This window comes from Anopheles merus, chromosome 3L (genome assembly GCF_017562075.2).
Source record: "Anopheles merus strain MAF chromosome 3L, AmerM5.1, whole genome shotgun sequence".
Classification (NCBI taxonomy): domain Eukaryota; kingdom Metazoa; phylum Arthropoda; class Insecta; order Diptera; family Culicidae; genus Anopheles; species Anopheles merus.
Window position 1 is genome coordinate 15398055 of NC_054085.1, and position 17263 is coordinate 15415317.

General features: G+C 42.7%; 1 protein-coding gene across 13 annotated transcripts in view; it reads right to left on the reverse strand.

Moving 5' to 3' along the window:
- Positions 1–2874: 2874 nt before the first annotated feature.
- LOC121598589 (alpha-catulin) overlaps positions 2875–17263 on the reverse strand; it is a 74516-nt gene continuing 60127 nt past the window's right edge. For 8 of the 13 annotated variants that reach the window (XM_041925640.1, XM_041925641.1, XM_041925634.1 and 5 more), the window contains exons 13-15: positions 16238–16348; positions 11564–11806; positions 9390–9476 (exon numbers count right to left, since the gene is read on the reverse strand). In XM_041925640.1, coding sequence (XP_041781574.1) covers positions 11711–11806; positions 16238–16348 — 207 coding nt within the window. In that variant the 3' untranslated portion in view covers positions 9390–9476; positions 11564–11710. Of the gene's footprint in view, positions 9477–11563; positions 11807–13954; positions 16349–17263 lie in introns of all 13 variants that reach the window. The other 5 variants (XM_041925637.1, XM_041925636.1, XM_041925639.1 and 2 more) reach the window with 5 other exon arrangements.

A 17263-nucleotide genomic window follows, 5' to 3' on the forward strand; every position in this document is an offset into this window, starting at 1 on the left:
TGCATGATTTAGAAACTGTCTACTCGATAGAATAACTCAACGTCATTCCCGATCGAGCTCGAACCTCCCAATCTGTTTCTCGATTGTTCTTCGTTTGCAAAAAGAATCGCCTCCGGTGCCATCGCTTCCAACCTCCAAGTCCATTCAATCAACCAAGCTAGACAAGAGAAAGGAAACCATAAGTAACCCGAGGATCGTGAGGCAAGAGCAGGAAAAAGGTTCACTGGTGCTGCCAGTGCTCGTTTCATTTTCGTTTCCACTCGAGCGGCATCACTCGGTCGGGCCGCGGCGATGTCATCATCTTCGACTTTAACGGAGCGTGCACTTAATCGTCCGAGCGGCTTGTTATGCTTGAAATGAATGCCCCATTCAACGTGCGAGCGTTAAACGCTGTAGAATGGAGCCTTTTACCATCCCTGTTCGCTACGTGTGGATCAAATGAAATGTTCCAGAAATGTAAGTAGAAAGAGAATAATTTGGAATTTATTCTTATAAAAATAAGTCCTGCATTCCAATTTGTATCAAACCGTAAACCAAAACAAATCTATTTTTCACCTTCCCTCAAAGCTCCTATAGCTACACAAGCCCCTAACAGTTGGCACGAAAGTAAATTCCACAAACTGCAGCTGCTCACTATCCTGTCGACCGATCAAAGAACCGCCAGCTCCATCCGCTATAGATAATAATAAAAAAGAGCAAGTCAACGAGTGCAATGAACACAGCAGCCACCGGTAAACGAAACCCGCACCGTAATGTAGCCCAAAAGCTTACCCCTAGCTGCCGTGCTCGCCATGTGCACCCTTTTCCAGCCTTCGAAACAATTGAATATCATCCGAAACAATCGGTTGAACCTGATGCTGAGGGCAGGCTGAACGGCTGGCGCTTATGGCCACCGGCGAAACCGACCGCGTTCTTTCGACCGCGACCGAACAATTAGTGTACGCGGTGCAGCCACAGACGCCCACTGCACTGCACCCAGTGGGTGGATGGTGATGGTGCAAGCGCGATAATCGAACCGGGAAACCTGTACCACCATGGGCTGCCGTCGGCTGGTCGTCGGATTTCGAGATCGGTTCAGCGTGATAGGAGATTATCGGTGCAGTGCAGAAGGGATTGGTTTCACTCAGCTTCTCGAAACGTACCACAGTCAGTTTATTGTAACAAAGGAAACAAACACTAACGATTTGTGGTGCATATCGAAGGAGCATTTTTAAAAAGGTTCACTCACAAGTTGCATTGCAAGCTGTTGCTTTGTGTGCAATGTTCTTTTCAAGCTACTTCAACCAGCGTGAATGTGGTCACCAAGTGGCCTTTCTGGAACTTTTTTCGCTTATTAAAATAAAAATACGTGATAAACATCTATGATTCTGATGGTTTAATACACTTTTGAAACCTACAAGAAGAATTCAATGAAAAAGAACGTCCAAAATAGATAACCAACATAGCTTGCGTGCAATAACGGAGATTTAGTTGTATACAACATTCCATGTATGAATACACTTGTACGCAATCTTCCAAACAAAAATGCTTACACAGGGTGCCTCTTTATAATTGCATTTGCTAGTTCTGCTACTCAAAATGGGGAATTTTAGAGTGAATTTGACAGCAACAAAAACCTTCTGGTAACGGTTTATTGAACAATATGATAGCAGAGTCGGGTGCTGAATCGGAAATGGTTCTGTATCGATTCCTGGCGCGAGACTGGTTTACCAAATAATATAGATGAATTGCAGTGCCTGTATGGGTTCGGTATAGGATCCTAGCTGGGTGTAGGTTTGGGATGAGTTCTAAACCCGGTATAAGTTCAAGATCAATTCTAGGACCTTTATGAGTTCAGAATGAGTAACAGGACCTTTAAAGGACTAGAAATAGTTCCGGTTGCCAGTATGGGTTTTAGATCAGTTTAACGGCCGATGTTGATTTCAGTAGCATTTCCAAGGTCCTATTTAAATATGAGACCAGGATCGATGTGGAATCTGTGTTAGTTCTAAGACCGGTATAGTTTCGGTACAAGTTTCAGGGTCGATTTAGGTTTGAAATTAATAACAGAACCAGCTATTTTCAAGTCATAGATTCAAGCCTGTATAGGGTTCTGGATAAATTTTCTGAACGCTATGAATTCGAAATAAGTTTCAGAATCTGTATGGAATCAGGATCAGGGTCAGTATGAGTTAAAATTAGTTCCGATACCATTATCAATCCTAGAAACAGTATGGATTAACGATCAGTTTCACGATCATAAATGGTTTAGAATGATTTTCTCTTAACAAGGCCCTTCGAGTTTAAGGACCCTCGGTGAATTGAGTTCCATACTCCTGTAATGGAAAAAATAAGCAAAACAGCACCACATAAAATTTATAATTATAATAAAGAATTTTTATTTGATAATAGTTCAAGTTACATTTTCGGCTTTTCTTTCACCTCCCCTGCTTTTACATCGCTACTGGTCTGTCTGCTGCTTGGCCCTACGAGTTCTTACGACTTTTTACAACATTTATTATCTATTCGGTTCCATTTTTTCGCCTCCGCTTGCCGATGCAGATCTTGCCGTGCACAGAGAGGAAAAGTGTCCTACAATCGCATTTCACTCCAGGTCTCTCGCTGCACACGTGCCAAATGCCTTTGCTTGCCAAATGTTGCGTTGCACAAAGTTTTGTTTTTTTGATTAGAAATGTATCATAGGAATATGTTTTGTTTATTAGTGTTTTATCGTGTGGTTTATCGTGTTTTTTGTTACGCCCTCTTACTTAGTTCATTGTTCCTTCTTTTCGCTCTTGCTACGCTCATACGTTTCGTACGGTGACGATTTTATCCTTTGCTTGTTTCGAGCTTTCGTTTTAAAGTTTTAAATGATATGTCTATCTATTTTTACAATTCTCTCTCTCTCTCTCTCTCTCTCTCTCTCTCTCTCTCTCTCTCTCTCTCTCTCTATCTCTCTCTCTCTTTACTTCGTTTAACGGATTCCTGTTCTGATGCATCGAGTTGCCATTAAACATACACATCCAATTACACACGCGTTTCTATTTCACACTTCTGTTCGTATGCTACATTTACCACGTTCCATTTACTTGTACTGCCTGCTGTCTTGCCGACTTCCACTACGAGCACTATTGTATGATTCACAACGGGGGGGTTTCACAATGCACGGTTAAATATGTTTTGCGTTAGCTTCTGTGTTTTTTTTTTCTGCGGAAATATGTTTTCCATTTTCTAATTAATGTTTGCTTCATCTTTCCACTTATTCATCCTCTTTTTATTTATTTTTTCATTTATCAATCCTTTGTAAGTTTCGAGGAATAGTTTGCTTGCTAGTATGCCTTTCTTCATTCTATCTCTATTACAGAACTATAAAAAATCGTGGCAGATCTGGGATACAAAAATACGCCTAAATATGAATTCCGATTTCGATTCTACTGACTTGCTCATGATAAGAGTTTAGAGTAAGATTTAAGGAGGAACCGATAAACTTATGATTCACACTAATGAGTAGTGAAGAGCACGACGTCTAGCAAAAAGGGGGGTTCTATCACTAGTATCTTAAGATGAAACAACCAGAGTAGTTAATGGCTTTCCAACCAGCACAATTACGCATAACGGTGTGTGTTAAACACTTCCTTCCGTTTGCTTCCTTCCAAAATCTGTACTGATCCATGATCCCAAGTGGACCTGGCATACTTGCTGCCAAACGATCGCACAATTGCCTTCTTCTAATCGAACCAATCGAACGTTCTAGTGAATTGGATTTTTGGTTTCCTATCTCCCATGCTAGCAACTATCTATGTCTAGATACAACTGTTTAAGAACATGCCAATGTCTGGTGTGTACTGAAAAAGTGTGAAGAAGATTGAGTAACTGTTTGTATCTGTTTTTTGGATTTGATTTTCTCTGTTTTCCGCTAATGCAACTGCTACTAGCTGCTTTGCATTTAGTTATTTCTATTCTACAATAAATACTGTCATTTCAAGGGACATCTTTTGCTTATTGCATCTGTTTTTTTCTTTTCTTTTCTTCTTCGTATTAATATTTCATTATTTACTTTCACATCGCAGCAATGTTTCGTTTCCTCTCTTTAATGATTGTTTTCGTGTGGCATCGCTTCGTTACAAATCTTTCAAATATTGTTCGTTGAGCTTAATAATTGGTCACTGTTTTTGGGGGCTGTGGATACGGTGGGCCACCGCTAAAAGAAGCAATACGGAATTTTAATTCTCTTTAATCTGTATTCCCAACAAAAACGAAAACCTTTCTTTGACGAAAGCATTCGTCGCTATATTGCTTTTAAAAATTTCAATTCACGAACGGAGACAAATTGCTTTCTATGTTCTGTATGACGATATGACGATTTATATATGTATGGCAAACTCAACTCGACAAACCATCCGCAATGTGTACAATCCGCCAAAACAACAGTTACGCGAAACTTTATAAAAGTTCCTCACACACTAGCTCCCCTTGTTTCGACTCTTAGTACGACGGCTATCTTACGCATTAGTTGGTGGGTAATTGCTATAATTCGGTCCTTCCTGTAACCGATACATTCCGATACATTCCGATACAATCGACTCGGCTAGCTCTACTACAGTCACAAAAAAAGCTCAATACATTTTCCATTCTACGCCTGTTTGTTGCTTTGCACATTTAGTTCCACGGGATGTGATAGCTGTGGCGGCTTTTTGTCTGGGGACAGGGAACAAACGAACGCAGCGTAACAAATGGGCGCATATCGTTCGCACTAAATGCATCTCTAGTAATAGTAATTATTGTTTCTCGTTTTGTAGCATGTTGCATGGTAGTTTTTGGATTGATTTCAATGTGTTCAATTGGTTTTCGATTCTTTGCACTGCCCCCTGCATAAGGTTGCTAAGGAAATATAGATAGATATACAGTTTCATCTTTATCATCCGTAACAGTCATAAACTATAGCTGTTGAGAGTAAGCATGATTATACGCGAGTGTTTCCAAGTGTGTGAGTGTGAGTGACGATAGGAATGAAATGATTTTGCCCCAAACATTCGCCACGATTCGTAGTGCTTGATCGACAATGCGCTTTATTGTTTGGATCCTATTCTACCCTGAACTGTTCCATGGTGTGATCGTAAGAGATCTCGAACTCTGTGTTGTCTAGCACAGGCGGACAAGTATAGGTAAGGTATGTTTTGGTTCCGCTGTTAACAGAAGAGCCAACCTATGCACTTTGAAAATAATCACAATTTCGATTTTATATCGATGGTTTTAAACGATTTGTTTCCTGTTTGTTTTACCTGTTCTTTAACCTTCACTATTTAAATAGTTTCATGCTTTACACTTTTCATACTCTCTCTATACTAGTTTTCACAAACACACACACACACTTACAGACACAACATCGATTATGATTCCTGAATTTATCCAAATCTAGAAAAGTGTACGACTCTAATGAATTGTATAAATGAGTTTATCCTTTCTCTTGCTTTTACCATTTAAGTAACCGCTCCTTCCAGCTCTTTTAATCACTAAAGTATTGCATTTCTATGAGTTCAGTATGTATATGTATCTATGTATCTGCTGTTCACAACACTTGAAGGGTTTTTGGTTTTTATTTTCTTTAAATTTCATGAATAAGTTCGGATCGTATAACGGTCGAATTAGTTGAATGAATATTAGTACAATCACACACGCACACTCAGAAATGGCGGTAGGAGAGGATTAGCTTTCACTTCCTTTTCCAATATCACCACATCATTATGACATCAGTTTAATTATTGTTGTTGTAGTTTCACGGGTAACTACTACACACTACCGCTCTCTACTACGTTTTGCTGGTGGTTGGGGGTACCCTGCGGGGTTCCACAGCAAGTGCCAACAGCACTAAGCAATGTTATCATGTTCGATACCTTTACGTTCGCTTCGTCGTCCTCGATTACAAATGCAGTGGAACGTAAAACAACAAAATACCGATAACCAAACACTCAACTTCTACCGACCTAGTACCAAAACGTAGTCGATTTTTGCGTTACTGCACGTTTTCAAAATGCCTATCTAGCTTACTTTTTGTATGATGCATCGAAAACAATGGAACCTTTCTTAACCGTAATTCGTCTATTCGTTTGCAAACTGACTGCATGGTGATCATGCTCTATCCATTTCATACCTTCCTATACACATTCCTCGTTCGTAAATTCTTCTTTTGCAACAAAACAGCTGCGAGAGATCACGAATAATTCCCGCCCAAGAGGACCGCTGTCTCATTTTAATCATTTAAAAACACAAAATACACAAAACAATGCACCTTAACCTCTACATCGTTTCCCTCGCCAAGGAGGATGCTAATCACCTGTGTTCGCTACTTCAAATACTATCCTAACTACGAACGAAACGCGCATAACGGGTTAAATCAACACTTTTTCACCTCAACAATTAAACCGTATCGTCACGCTGGAAACGCTTGATTTTCGATCGATCGTTCGGCCGGACTGTGCATTGTCCCTGGCTCCTTGTATTCTTGCAGAACACTCGTGACTGCTCATCATTTTTCGCTTCCATTTTCTCGGTGTTTTATGTAGCACTGCCCCTCCCAAAAAAAAACGCAATCTTTACGCTTACACAGCTGCTTCAATCGTCTATCATATGTCCACGTAGTGGTCGTGGTGGTGGCCGTGTGGCTCACGAGTGTTTACTTGGCCACTTCAACGTTAACGCATACACAAAACGCGCGAGCTCGCTGAACCCGGAAAGAAGTGGAAGCTTTTCCGAGTGTATGCGGTGTGTGTTACACTTTGTCACTACGTGCGAGCTGCCATTCCTTTGCCGCGTTTCAGGCGCTTGCCGGTTTGCGATGTGTTGTTTTTTCTTTTATTGTATTTTTTTATTTTTTGGGGTTTGGGAAGTGACATCAAAATAAGCTTCACCTCACCCTTTGATGCGTTTGAAAGCAACGTTCAGTTGGGAGGTCGTGAAAAACCTACCCAGAACAGAGGGTAGGACGCTTCAGACGGAGAGAGAGAGAGAGAGAGAAAGAGATAGAGAGACACATGGATTACACGCACGAAGTACAGGGTTCGTACGGTTAACACCTACACACACACAGTTGGCTCGAGCGTTTCGAGAGTGTCAAACATCGCCCCTCCCAAAACCCGTACGGCTCTCAAACACTTCATCAAAGCATCCGTCGCACGTGTGCATTCTTTAGAATGGATTGGTGTTTTTTGCGTTTTTGGAGGACCCGAAAAGGCCATGCCGGATCAATGGATCATACAAACACGTATCAAAAGACAGCTATTTGACAGAAGCTTCAACCAGTCGGTAGTATTAACTGTATACAAAAGAAGTCTAAATGTCTAGCCAAAGGGTTTTGAGATTAATTTGATTCCAGCCCCAAAGGATGCACACGAGCACGGATTCAGTGTTGCCTACTCTGATGTCGGCGATTATTTACTATTTTGCAGGGACTGTAATCCGGTTTCTGGTTTTGCTCTTCTTAACTGTCCGGATGCTGCGGAAATGCATGGAGCTTTTTTCTCCCCAATACTATTTAGAAGCCTTCTCTCGTTTTTCGGTTTTGTATTTGCTTTTGGTTCGCTTTTGGCCGGAAGTTTGCAAGCAGTGCCATAGGATAGATGGTAGAGTTTGAAGCGTTGATGAAAGCATAGTTCTAAGCAGCCTCGTTACCGGTGCGCGCATGCATTCGCTGCTCCCTAATGGCAACCCTAGTAGTAGTTGTAGTAGTAATAGTAAGAAAACCAAAAAAAAGAAAACATAAAAATCGAAACACCACCGACTACTTTATTACAACTTAACTGCACGACTTAGCTATGGCCATTATACATCAATCGGTTTCATGCCGGTACTTAAATGTTACGAAATTCGATATTTGCTTGCCACAAGAAACCCAACAACTTAAGCCTGTAGTATAGTAGATACGATTATAAACTTATTCACTTATTGTAGGTGCCGGTATCCACTATCCAGTTTGCTTATATGCGTTGCTTTAACTTAGCATTTTAAACGAGTTATTTTCAACATTCAAAACTTATTGCGTTTAACATACATCTTTGCCGTTTACACGAAAGCCTAGTGGACCATTCTTAAAGCTAAAAGACAAACACACACGCACGAAAGTTCTAGTGAACACAATCTTGTCTGTCGATCTTTCTTCTTCTTTTTCTTCCTCTTCTTCCTTCTTCCTGCCTATGAATAACGCTAGTTAGTTCGTTGTGTGAGTGTGTTGTTTTTCTTCCTTCTCGAAAGCCCAGCAGTGGAAGAAACAGTGCGAGTGCGAGTACGAACTTGTTTGAGGGCCTTTGCAGTTGATCGGAAAAGCGGGAGCGGGTCATCTAGCTTAAGCCTAGGTGCTGGTCTCCCTTTGGTTCGTACGCTGCAGATCCGCTCTGTCCTGGCTAGCAAAACGCACGAGCTAGCAAGAAACGTTGTAACGCGAGAAAAGTACAGCTACAAGATAATTCGGTGGAAAAAACAGCAACGCGATTCGAACGTCCAGGAAAAGTCACAGCGAGAGTGCCGGTAATAGTATCGTGAAAAACTCGATCGACTCGGTCCAATGCAGAACCGACATTCGATGCCGAATGTTTTTTCCTGTTCCTTAAAGCCCTGCCCAAAGCCTGCCTGTGTCTGCCGGTGAAAGCCTCCCTAAAAGCCACAATTGTGTACAGTGTTGCAAACTAACCTACCAACGAGAGAAGTGCGCCTAAGATGGTTGGGTGATTGACGGAGCGGATGGGTAGGAGACAAACCTGCTAAGAGCAACGCGGGGACATTTCTACGGGGATCAGGATAAAAGGGAAACGCGAGGGAAAGGAGGTTGCATTTCTTTAGGAAAAACTGTCCAATGAAGCTATTATTGAATGAGAGAAGTAGTAGTTGAAGTAGTTGAAGTAGTAGTAGTAGTAGATGGAAAAAAGCTTTTCTCTTTCTCTCTCTCTCTCTCTGTGTCCCTCCCTCTACCTTAGTTTCTTCCTATAGGAGAATTTTACAATTTCTCTCATCAATTGCGGAAAGTGTGCAATCGAGGTAGGATTTACTAGGAATTTCTCTGGTTTTGTTTTTTTTTTAAGTTGGTTTGGTTTGGATTTCCGGTCACTAAACATTCATATTTCAATATTTATGATTTCATATACACATATATTAACAAACAGTAATGGCTGGTGGATTGGCTTCGCTTTGGCTGCACTGGACTGCCCGTCTCTAGTATGTGTTCGTCGCTGCTTCTCGCTCGGCTACGAGAACCATCAAACATATATAAATTCGATAAATATGGACATATGCAATGTTTAATGCTTATTCTAAAAGAGCAGGAAGGAGACTCGGGTCCGCCGGGCGTCACCTTTAACGCCCCGGCGGGCCATCCCGTACTGTCACATGCTCGCCTCGGTGCTGGTCGTGGAGCCCTTGCTGTCGCCCTGCAGCCCGGACGCACCGTCATCGTCCCGGGAGCCACCGGCCGCGGCCCGGCCCGCCAGTCCACTGAAATCTAGTTTATACTGTTTTGGTGTAGATGTGTGTTTAGCACATGTTTTTTTTTTATGTTGGTGATGGTGTAAATGTGGTTTGTTTGTGAAGAAGAAAGATGGAAACAAGAGGAAAGATATATTAGCAACAGCGTACTGGAACTGTTCATTTGCATATACATTTTGCATTCCATTAGTCAAACCCTAAAGCAGTCAACTAATGAAAAATTAACAGTACAGCAAAAATAAACCGAAAGCAAACAAACACAACAATTACACAAACGAAACTACAGAATGAAACAATAACGAATGATAAAGTATGCAGTACAATCATTTTATAGCATACTGGTTTGAAAGCTAAGAGTAAACGACTGATTAATTTATAAACTAAACAAAAATTATGAAACTCCTGTCCGTAAACAAAAGTGTCATACAAACTAACAATCAAAGCAAAATAGAAGCATGATTCTCACAAAAACAAAGTTAATACTGAGCAAAACTCAAAACGAAAAAACCAAACAGTGGAATGAACAAATGAAAAGCAACATATAAATCAAATAAAAAATAACAAAAAGCTCTTAAGTTCATGTTAAACGACGCTAGATAGATGGATTTATGTCATTTCGAAAACTGTGCTGAAAAGACCGGTCATTGATTTGACACAACAGCTGAAAACAGTTCAGAAAAGTGTGTTAAAAGAGCACAAAATAAATTGCAATAAATTAGAGCAAAACGATAAAATCCTCTTGAAAAAAAATAATCAAAAAACCAAAGACTCCCAAAATAAACCCTTAAAATGATCCTAGGATTCGTTAGGAGGGTTAAAATGTCCGGACAGCGTTGCAGACTATGGATTCACTTTGTCGCTTGAATACGCTCGCGCAAAAGAGAACCTGCTACAAATGTTCAGATAGGTAGACAAAAAACCAACCAACACACAAAGAACTAGGAAGACTCAACATCTTCAATGCAGTGAGCAACACTCGTGTCTGCAACTTCTGTACGAATTTTCTCCTTCAAACGGAGTCTATTTGTTCCTTACACCTTTGCCGGTGCTTCCCACGTCCCGAAGCGTAGGTTGCAGCTACCACATCGATTTACGTATCCCATCGAAGTCGTACGACCGACGGCGAACGCTGGTTTCAGATGTCTGTAGGTTTTTTTGGTGTTTTTTTTCGTGTTCGTGTTCGTGTGTTTGTACGCGCAAGAAGGGTGAAAGGAAAAAAAATTGGAAAAGATGCAACGTGAGATACGGACGGATCACAAAACGGAGGGAAAGAGTCGACACTAAGATCCGAAACGTGATCGAGATTTTAAACCCGGGTGCGATCAATGGGTGGACAAATTTCCTTTCACGGACACGGAGGTATCATGTAGGTAGAACGTTCCAGGAACGAGAAGAAGCAACCCAAGGAAAGGGAAGCTTTGGCAAGGTTTTGCCAGAATTGGATTCACGGAAATCTCGAGGGGATTTTAGAACGGCTTTCGTCATTTATTAGTACTGTAGCGAGCGAGTTTTATTCCATCGAACCATCGAAGGGTGACGGGCACTGGGCACCCTCAGAGCAAGTATTTGCCACGGTACACGAGACAAGTGGTGTCAATTCAATGAACCATCACTTAAGCGAAGCTTAAAGTGTGTGTATTTTTTTTAAGATTTCTGAGACATGTTTCCGCAATAAATTCGAATGCTATTGAAGGCATCATGACAATGCTGCTAGCGTACATCTGCAATCAACCGTTACGATGTTCACCGGATGCCTCAAGCTGCACAAGTTGCGCAAGTGGACAAGCGAGATGTGTTTGGGGAAGCTTTGATACATACAGAGAGCATTAGAAGATGAACGTTGGGGCGTTTGTTTCACTTCAATAAGGTAGGGTCAATTTGATTAAACAACTACCGTAATTTTCCTTGCAATGCCTTCAACTTCACTAATCCAACTTATCCGAAGTGACTGAATTCGCATGATTTGGTGCTCTGTTTTAGCTTGCATGCTTGCTTGGCTTAAAGTTCCACTATATCTTTTTGGGTTTTTTTTTTTTGGTGTATACTAATCACTGCTTAACTTAAAGTCTATGTTCCCTCCCCCTTCCCATTTCTATTGGTTTTGTTTTCGAACCTCCAGATCAACACCTTCCACCGTTCGAGTGTCAATCGCTAAACACACACATCAAACAATCGAACGACGGCGCACTTGACACTTAGACATACACTTCTCCGTACTGACGTTTAGGCTGAAGGCATGCGAATAGATATGAGTCTAGATTCAAATTTTGTACGGTGGTTTGGCTGAGAACGTGATTAGCGCTGTTCTTACCCGCTTATACTCACAGGGCAGCTGGCTCTTCATCGCTCCGAGTTGCTGTCGAAGCGGTAGGGGGTTTGGCCAAGGACCGAGGATGGCGACCAGTTCGAGCAAACCGAAACAGAACAGTTGAAGCCGCATGTACCGGTTTCGCGTGTCAGTGTGAGTATGTCGAAGAGGAAGAACGGGTGGCGAGGTTAGTATCGAAAACCGGAACACTGTTTGGGCGGAAACTTGGTACCCTACTCGAATGTCCTTCCCGGTGCGGTGAAACAGGCTGATGATGAAACTTTGTAAACACACACACACAGGCGGGCATAGTCCTAGCAGTGACTTGCGAAACTATCAACGAGATGCAGGGACGTGGAAACGATCGCAGTTCTCGGGCTCACATCCACTTGTGTGGCCGATGAGGCGAATGAATAGCTAGCACGAATGATGCGCAAAATGGCCACGAGATGGCGTGAGGCTCCTGTGTATGGATGGTGATCGAGTTGGTGGTGGTGGTGGTGGTGCCGACACGAGATGCTCGCGGGTGGATTGGGTGAAAGCAACAGAAGAAAGTAAACAAAAAACAAACAGCACATCACAGCTTAACATAAACCAGCATAACAACAACAATGACGGCACTCATTTGCGGCATGCCTGATTTTTTGTTTAGTCTGCGCCGGAATGGTGAATGGTTGATTCCGATGGGTAGCTCCGCCGTCCAGGGGGTTCACACGAATGTGTTAGATGTTACCGTAGTCCGCGGTTTAGTCGTGATCATTGTCACAAGCATTAGGTGAATGTATCGAGTACTAGAACGAATCAACTATCTTGTTTGTGTTACTGTTTACTTTTCGCTAAATTACGTACGCTACTATGTGCTTAAAAGGGAATTACCTGCGTATCTTGGCATTGGTCCTGAGTGCCTTAGGAATCTAATATTTGGTATTCATTGTTCGTACGTTTCTGTTGTTGTGCTCTTACTCAGACACCTTTGCTAACTATCCTTCTAATAGATCTTTTTGTAGCCTTTTTCAAATAGTAGCTATACCTATTCGTTCTATGATTAGCTAATTATTTAATGTGCAACATGCAACTAAAAGCCCTGACTCTGAAGTTTATAAGATCAAAAAAATAAATAAATGTCAACAAACAAACTTGGCCTATACGATATGAATGTTTGAAATTATCTGATTACATTTCATGTTTATGCTTATGAATTTTCAGAGTTGTTTGCTTGGAACTATCAGAGATTTCAAGTTAAAGTTCAAAAATGTTTGACTAGACTGATGAAAAACGAGCTCCATCATATTGGTTCAATGATTAAGTATTTGATCACATAAAAATGAAATCCTTAAAACTCCAAAATAATGCTCACTCCACTTTCTTTCGCATTTTAAATCTGGTACTGTTATCCCGCATCTAGAAATACATGATAACATCACATCACTGGAGAACATGTGCCAAATATCGTCTTTATGTGAAGAATTCAGTTCATTTCATTTCATATCATAGGATTAATTTCAGGTGTTTCGTCCTAAACTACAAACTGATATGTTGGTTTAACCTTAGATATGTGCTTATGCATTGCTTTCTTTGGTATATCCTAACATATGTGTTAAATCTTCTACACTACCAGTTATTAAGTTATCGTGAGTTTGGTACAGTAACTAATATTCATCCTATTATAGCTATAACTCTATGCACCCTACCTACTTCAAATAGGCCATCGTGAGCTCATCAGTCTACAACCTGCCTGGGTTAAAAATGGTACAATCCCATCCTCTTCCGCCTTGAACGCGTCTATCGGGTAATGGTAAATGACTGCAGCGCACCTTAAGTGGGTTAGAACAATCTTATTAGTTGCGTCACTCAATTGACTGCAGTTGGGCCGCGACGCTCCTGTCAGTTATGGTGTCGCCCCGTACTCATTTTTGCCGAACGTGCCATTCGTTTGTCATGCGATTAGAGTTCACGTGTTGTGTTCTGCCAAACATTCAAACAGGTACCCGGAACGGGGGCCGCGAATCCCTTTTTGCACTTTTGCTGCCTGTAGTTTATTATTCAAAGCCAGCCGACAAGCACACACACACACAGAGTTAGAGAACACACCGCGTGCCGCATCGATTCGGAATCGATGCAAATGCACATGCAATGCAACAAACAGCGAACGGCGGGAAGAAAAAACGACAACCAACAACCTTCAAATCGGCTTACGTTAACTTTCACGGTAGCATTTTCCTTTGCTGCAGTTTGCCTGCATTTTCCACCTGTAGATCCGCAATCCGTGCGTGTGTGTATGTAGGTTTGCGTACGTCACGAAGGGCACTTGGTGATTAGTGATTTGGACGAAATTCCGTGCAGGCATAAGGACTGGTTGAGGTGAAGTTTGCACTGCGATTGCAGTCATTTAGGCGCACGTGGTGTTCAATACGTTTCGGTCGGTGTTTTGTAACCTTTGCTCTTCCACACACACACGCAAACACCTACGGGGACGGATTTAGTTCGGTGTACGGCTCCGACGGCGCTTCATTTTCTTGCATGGGAATGTTGGTAACGTTGTGTGCGTACGTCCTCCGCTAGCTGCTTCGTCCTATTCCTTCATCTTGAACGGCACCTGCTGTGGTAGTCGCAGGGCGTACTTTTGATGTTTGATTTCATTTTCCAATTTTTGGCCCATTCCATCCATTCCAGCAGATATTCCGATTTGTAGCGCAGCAATTTCCACCCCCCCCAGGAAAGGTGACGCGCAATAAATGCCAGAGTGCCGCACACGTTCGTGACACATTTTTACGCAAAAGTTTGGGGCATTTTTTGCCGCATCGCCAACAACCATCAGTAAACATTTTCACATTCCACACAGTTCCGTTTGGTTGTTTGTTGTGTGTTTGGGTGGGTGGAAGTGTAGTGAGTTTGTTTGTTTGTTTGTGTGTGTGTGTTTGTACAGCAATAAAAGCGATACTCGGAGCATTCACACAACATCCATGGAGACGGTGCCGAGGGAGGTTTGGTCGAGTGCAGTGGGGAAGGAAGGAGCGCACACAGTTGGAGAACAGTTTGGGGTTGGCGGCCGCACAGTGCAATTTCAGGTTTCAAGCACCAAACCAAGGGTGTGCATCAGGTGAAATTCAAGACAAACGGAGAAATGGGGATAAGAAAGAGGGGGGAGAAAGAAGAAATGCATACGATTAAAATTAAATACTTGTTTAACTACTTGCAGGCAGCTGCAAACGAAAATCACAAGCGTGTTGTGTGCGTTTGGCGGTAGAGCATCCAGAAAGTCCAGCCCAATACTAGCCACAACGTGGTGTACAATGCTTCCCTTCGCTGTGTAAGACGGTGTATCAACACTCTGAAGTTGCGGTGCTTCCAACGCGAAACTGATTGCAGGAACGATTATTCTTACGACCTTCTACTTTCTGCTTTCCAACCGCAAACACACATACAAGCCAGTACATCAGTTCCACCCGCTACGAGATGCAATCCCCAAAGCACAATCCCAAAGCAAACTTCTACACAGCAAAACGTGGAAGAACACGGAGGAGGAAAATTAGTACACTGTCACTAGCGAGCAATTAAACAGTGGCTGTAGCAAGATAAATAGTTTCCTTTCTGTATCACTCGCCTTAAAGGAGCAGGGTGGTGCAACACATTAGCAGACCATACCGTGGTGCATAAACTTCATTCCCATTTATAGCACGATCAACCAGGAGTTGTAGGAAGCAGGAGAAAGCCAAGGTAGAGAAGAGGTAGCTTAAAGGGAGGAAATCTGGCTCGCTAGAACACGCTTGTGGCTGTGGTGTTTCGTGTACGTCTGGTGCAGTGTCCTAGATCACGCTCACGAACGCGCAACGGTCAACAACTTCACGTTGACAAACGACATCTCAAAGCAGCTGTGTGTGAGTGCCCTGGGATTTTATTTTCACACCCAATAGTAATGGATACGAGATGAGAAACGTACAGCGATGTTTGACGATAGATGTCGCTAGCTCGTTTGCTCAAGAAGCTGCTACTCAGCGTGGAACTTGTCCAATGATCAAGACGCATCATGTCAAGTAACACAGTATGTGTGTGTGTGCTGAAGATCTTCATAAAAATAACTCTCGTACGTGAACATGACACATGAGACGCAAGGACTTATAGGAAAAAATAACACACACACACACACGCACAAGACAACAACATTTGCACACACTGGGACGCGAACTGGGAGCTGGTTGGAGTTGATGGTCAAGAGCGAGACATGAACCCTGGTGGCAGGATGAGGGCAGGACACAACACACTTCAAAGAGAGAGCTTTGTCCCTGTTTTGCTAAACGAGTAGGGGATCTGAGTTGTTCCGTTTTCGGGAAGTTCTTAGTAATGCAGCGCTCTCGCATTATCTCTCTCTCTCTCTCTCTCTTTATCTCGGTGCTAGCGATACTTGGACAGCAGTAGCCGTCCCCGGTTTCGCGGGTAGCGGATGAACGGTACCGACGTTTGTGCCGGAAGGTGCGTTACCTTGTCTTTGGCGGACTTCGTGCTAGTGGAGGACGGTTCGATCGAGACGCTCGCGACGGCCGGCACGTTTATGAGCCGGTTGTCGAACGGGACGCCCGTCTGCTCGAAGATCTGTAAAGCGACACGTACACAATCACACACACAGAGGTTGGTTGTGCGTTTTGGTGGTGAGAAATGAAATGAGAAACAGAAACAAATGCCAACGACAGTGATTACAAACAGCAAAGAGCGCGCGAGCGCGGCCGCGGTTCAATACAGCTAATTAGTGCCCAGCGATAAAAGGAACACACAGTTACACTATACTTCGCATCGCCAGCCCCGGCCGACCGGTGTTCGAATCAGTTAATCGTAAATTTCTCTACTTTATGCCCCGTGGGTTGGCCGCCGCACCCAGGACCGTTGCGCACATCAGCAGTGATTGAATTAAACGCCATCCCTCTTTCCATACCGCCCTGCTGCGTGTGCATTTATTAAAATATGCAGCAGCGTTTTGTCGTCCCGGTTCGATCCTCTTCGAGCTGGGTTGTTAATTAATTAACCGTTCCCTCGTTTAAAAGGGTCACAATGCAATTACAGCACAATCAGGCACGCCGCACCTCAGCATGGGAGCGAGAGCAAAATAGAGAAAGGGACCATACCAAGAGGATGAAAATGGAAAATAAATAACCACAGGAAAACCATCGATTACAAAACGATAGAACGGCGCCACAATATGCGAACAGAGGCAACGAAAAACAAAAATCATACCAACCAAAAACTAGTTACACATCGAACGGAACGGAACGGAAACGGTGCATGATTAAATAATGAATAGTAATTAAATTATGCAAATGCAAACCACACGGCTTCGTTCGAACGGTGGGCGCGGATTACAGCGACCGCGGGCGCGGTCGTTTTCTTCTTTTTCTTTTTTTTTGTGCGTGTGTTTTCCAGTTCTCCGTCCTAGTTCTGGTTTATCAGTAAGCTGGAAAGCATCCTTTGAGTTTTTTGAGCGCCCCACACAAAGGACTCGGAACTCGGACTCCT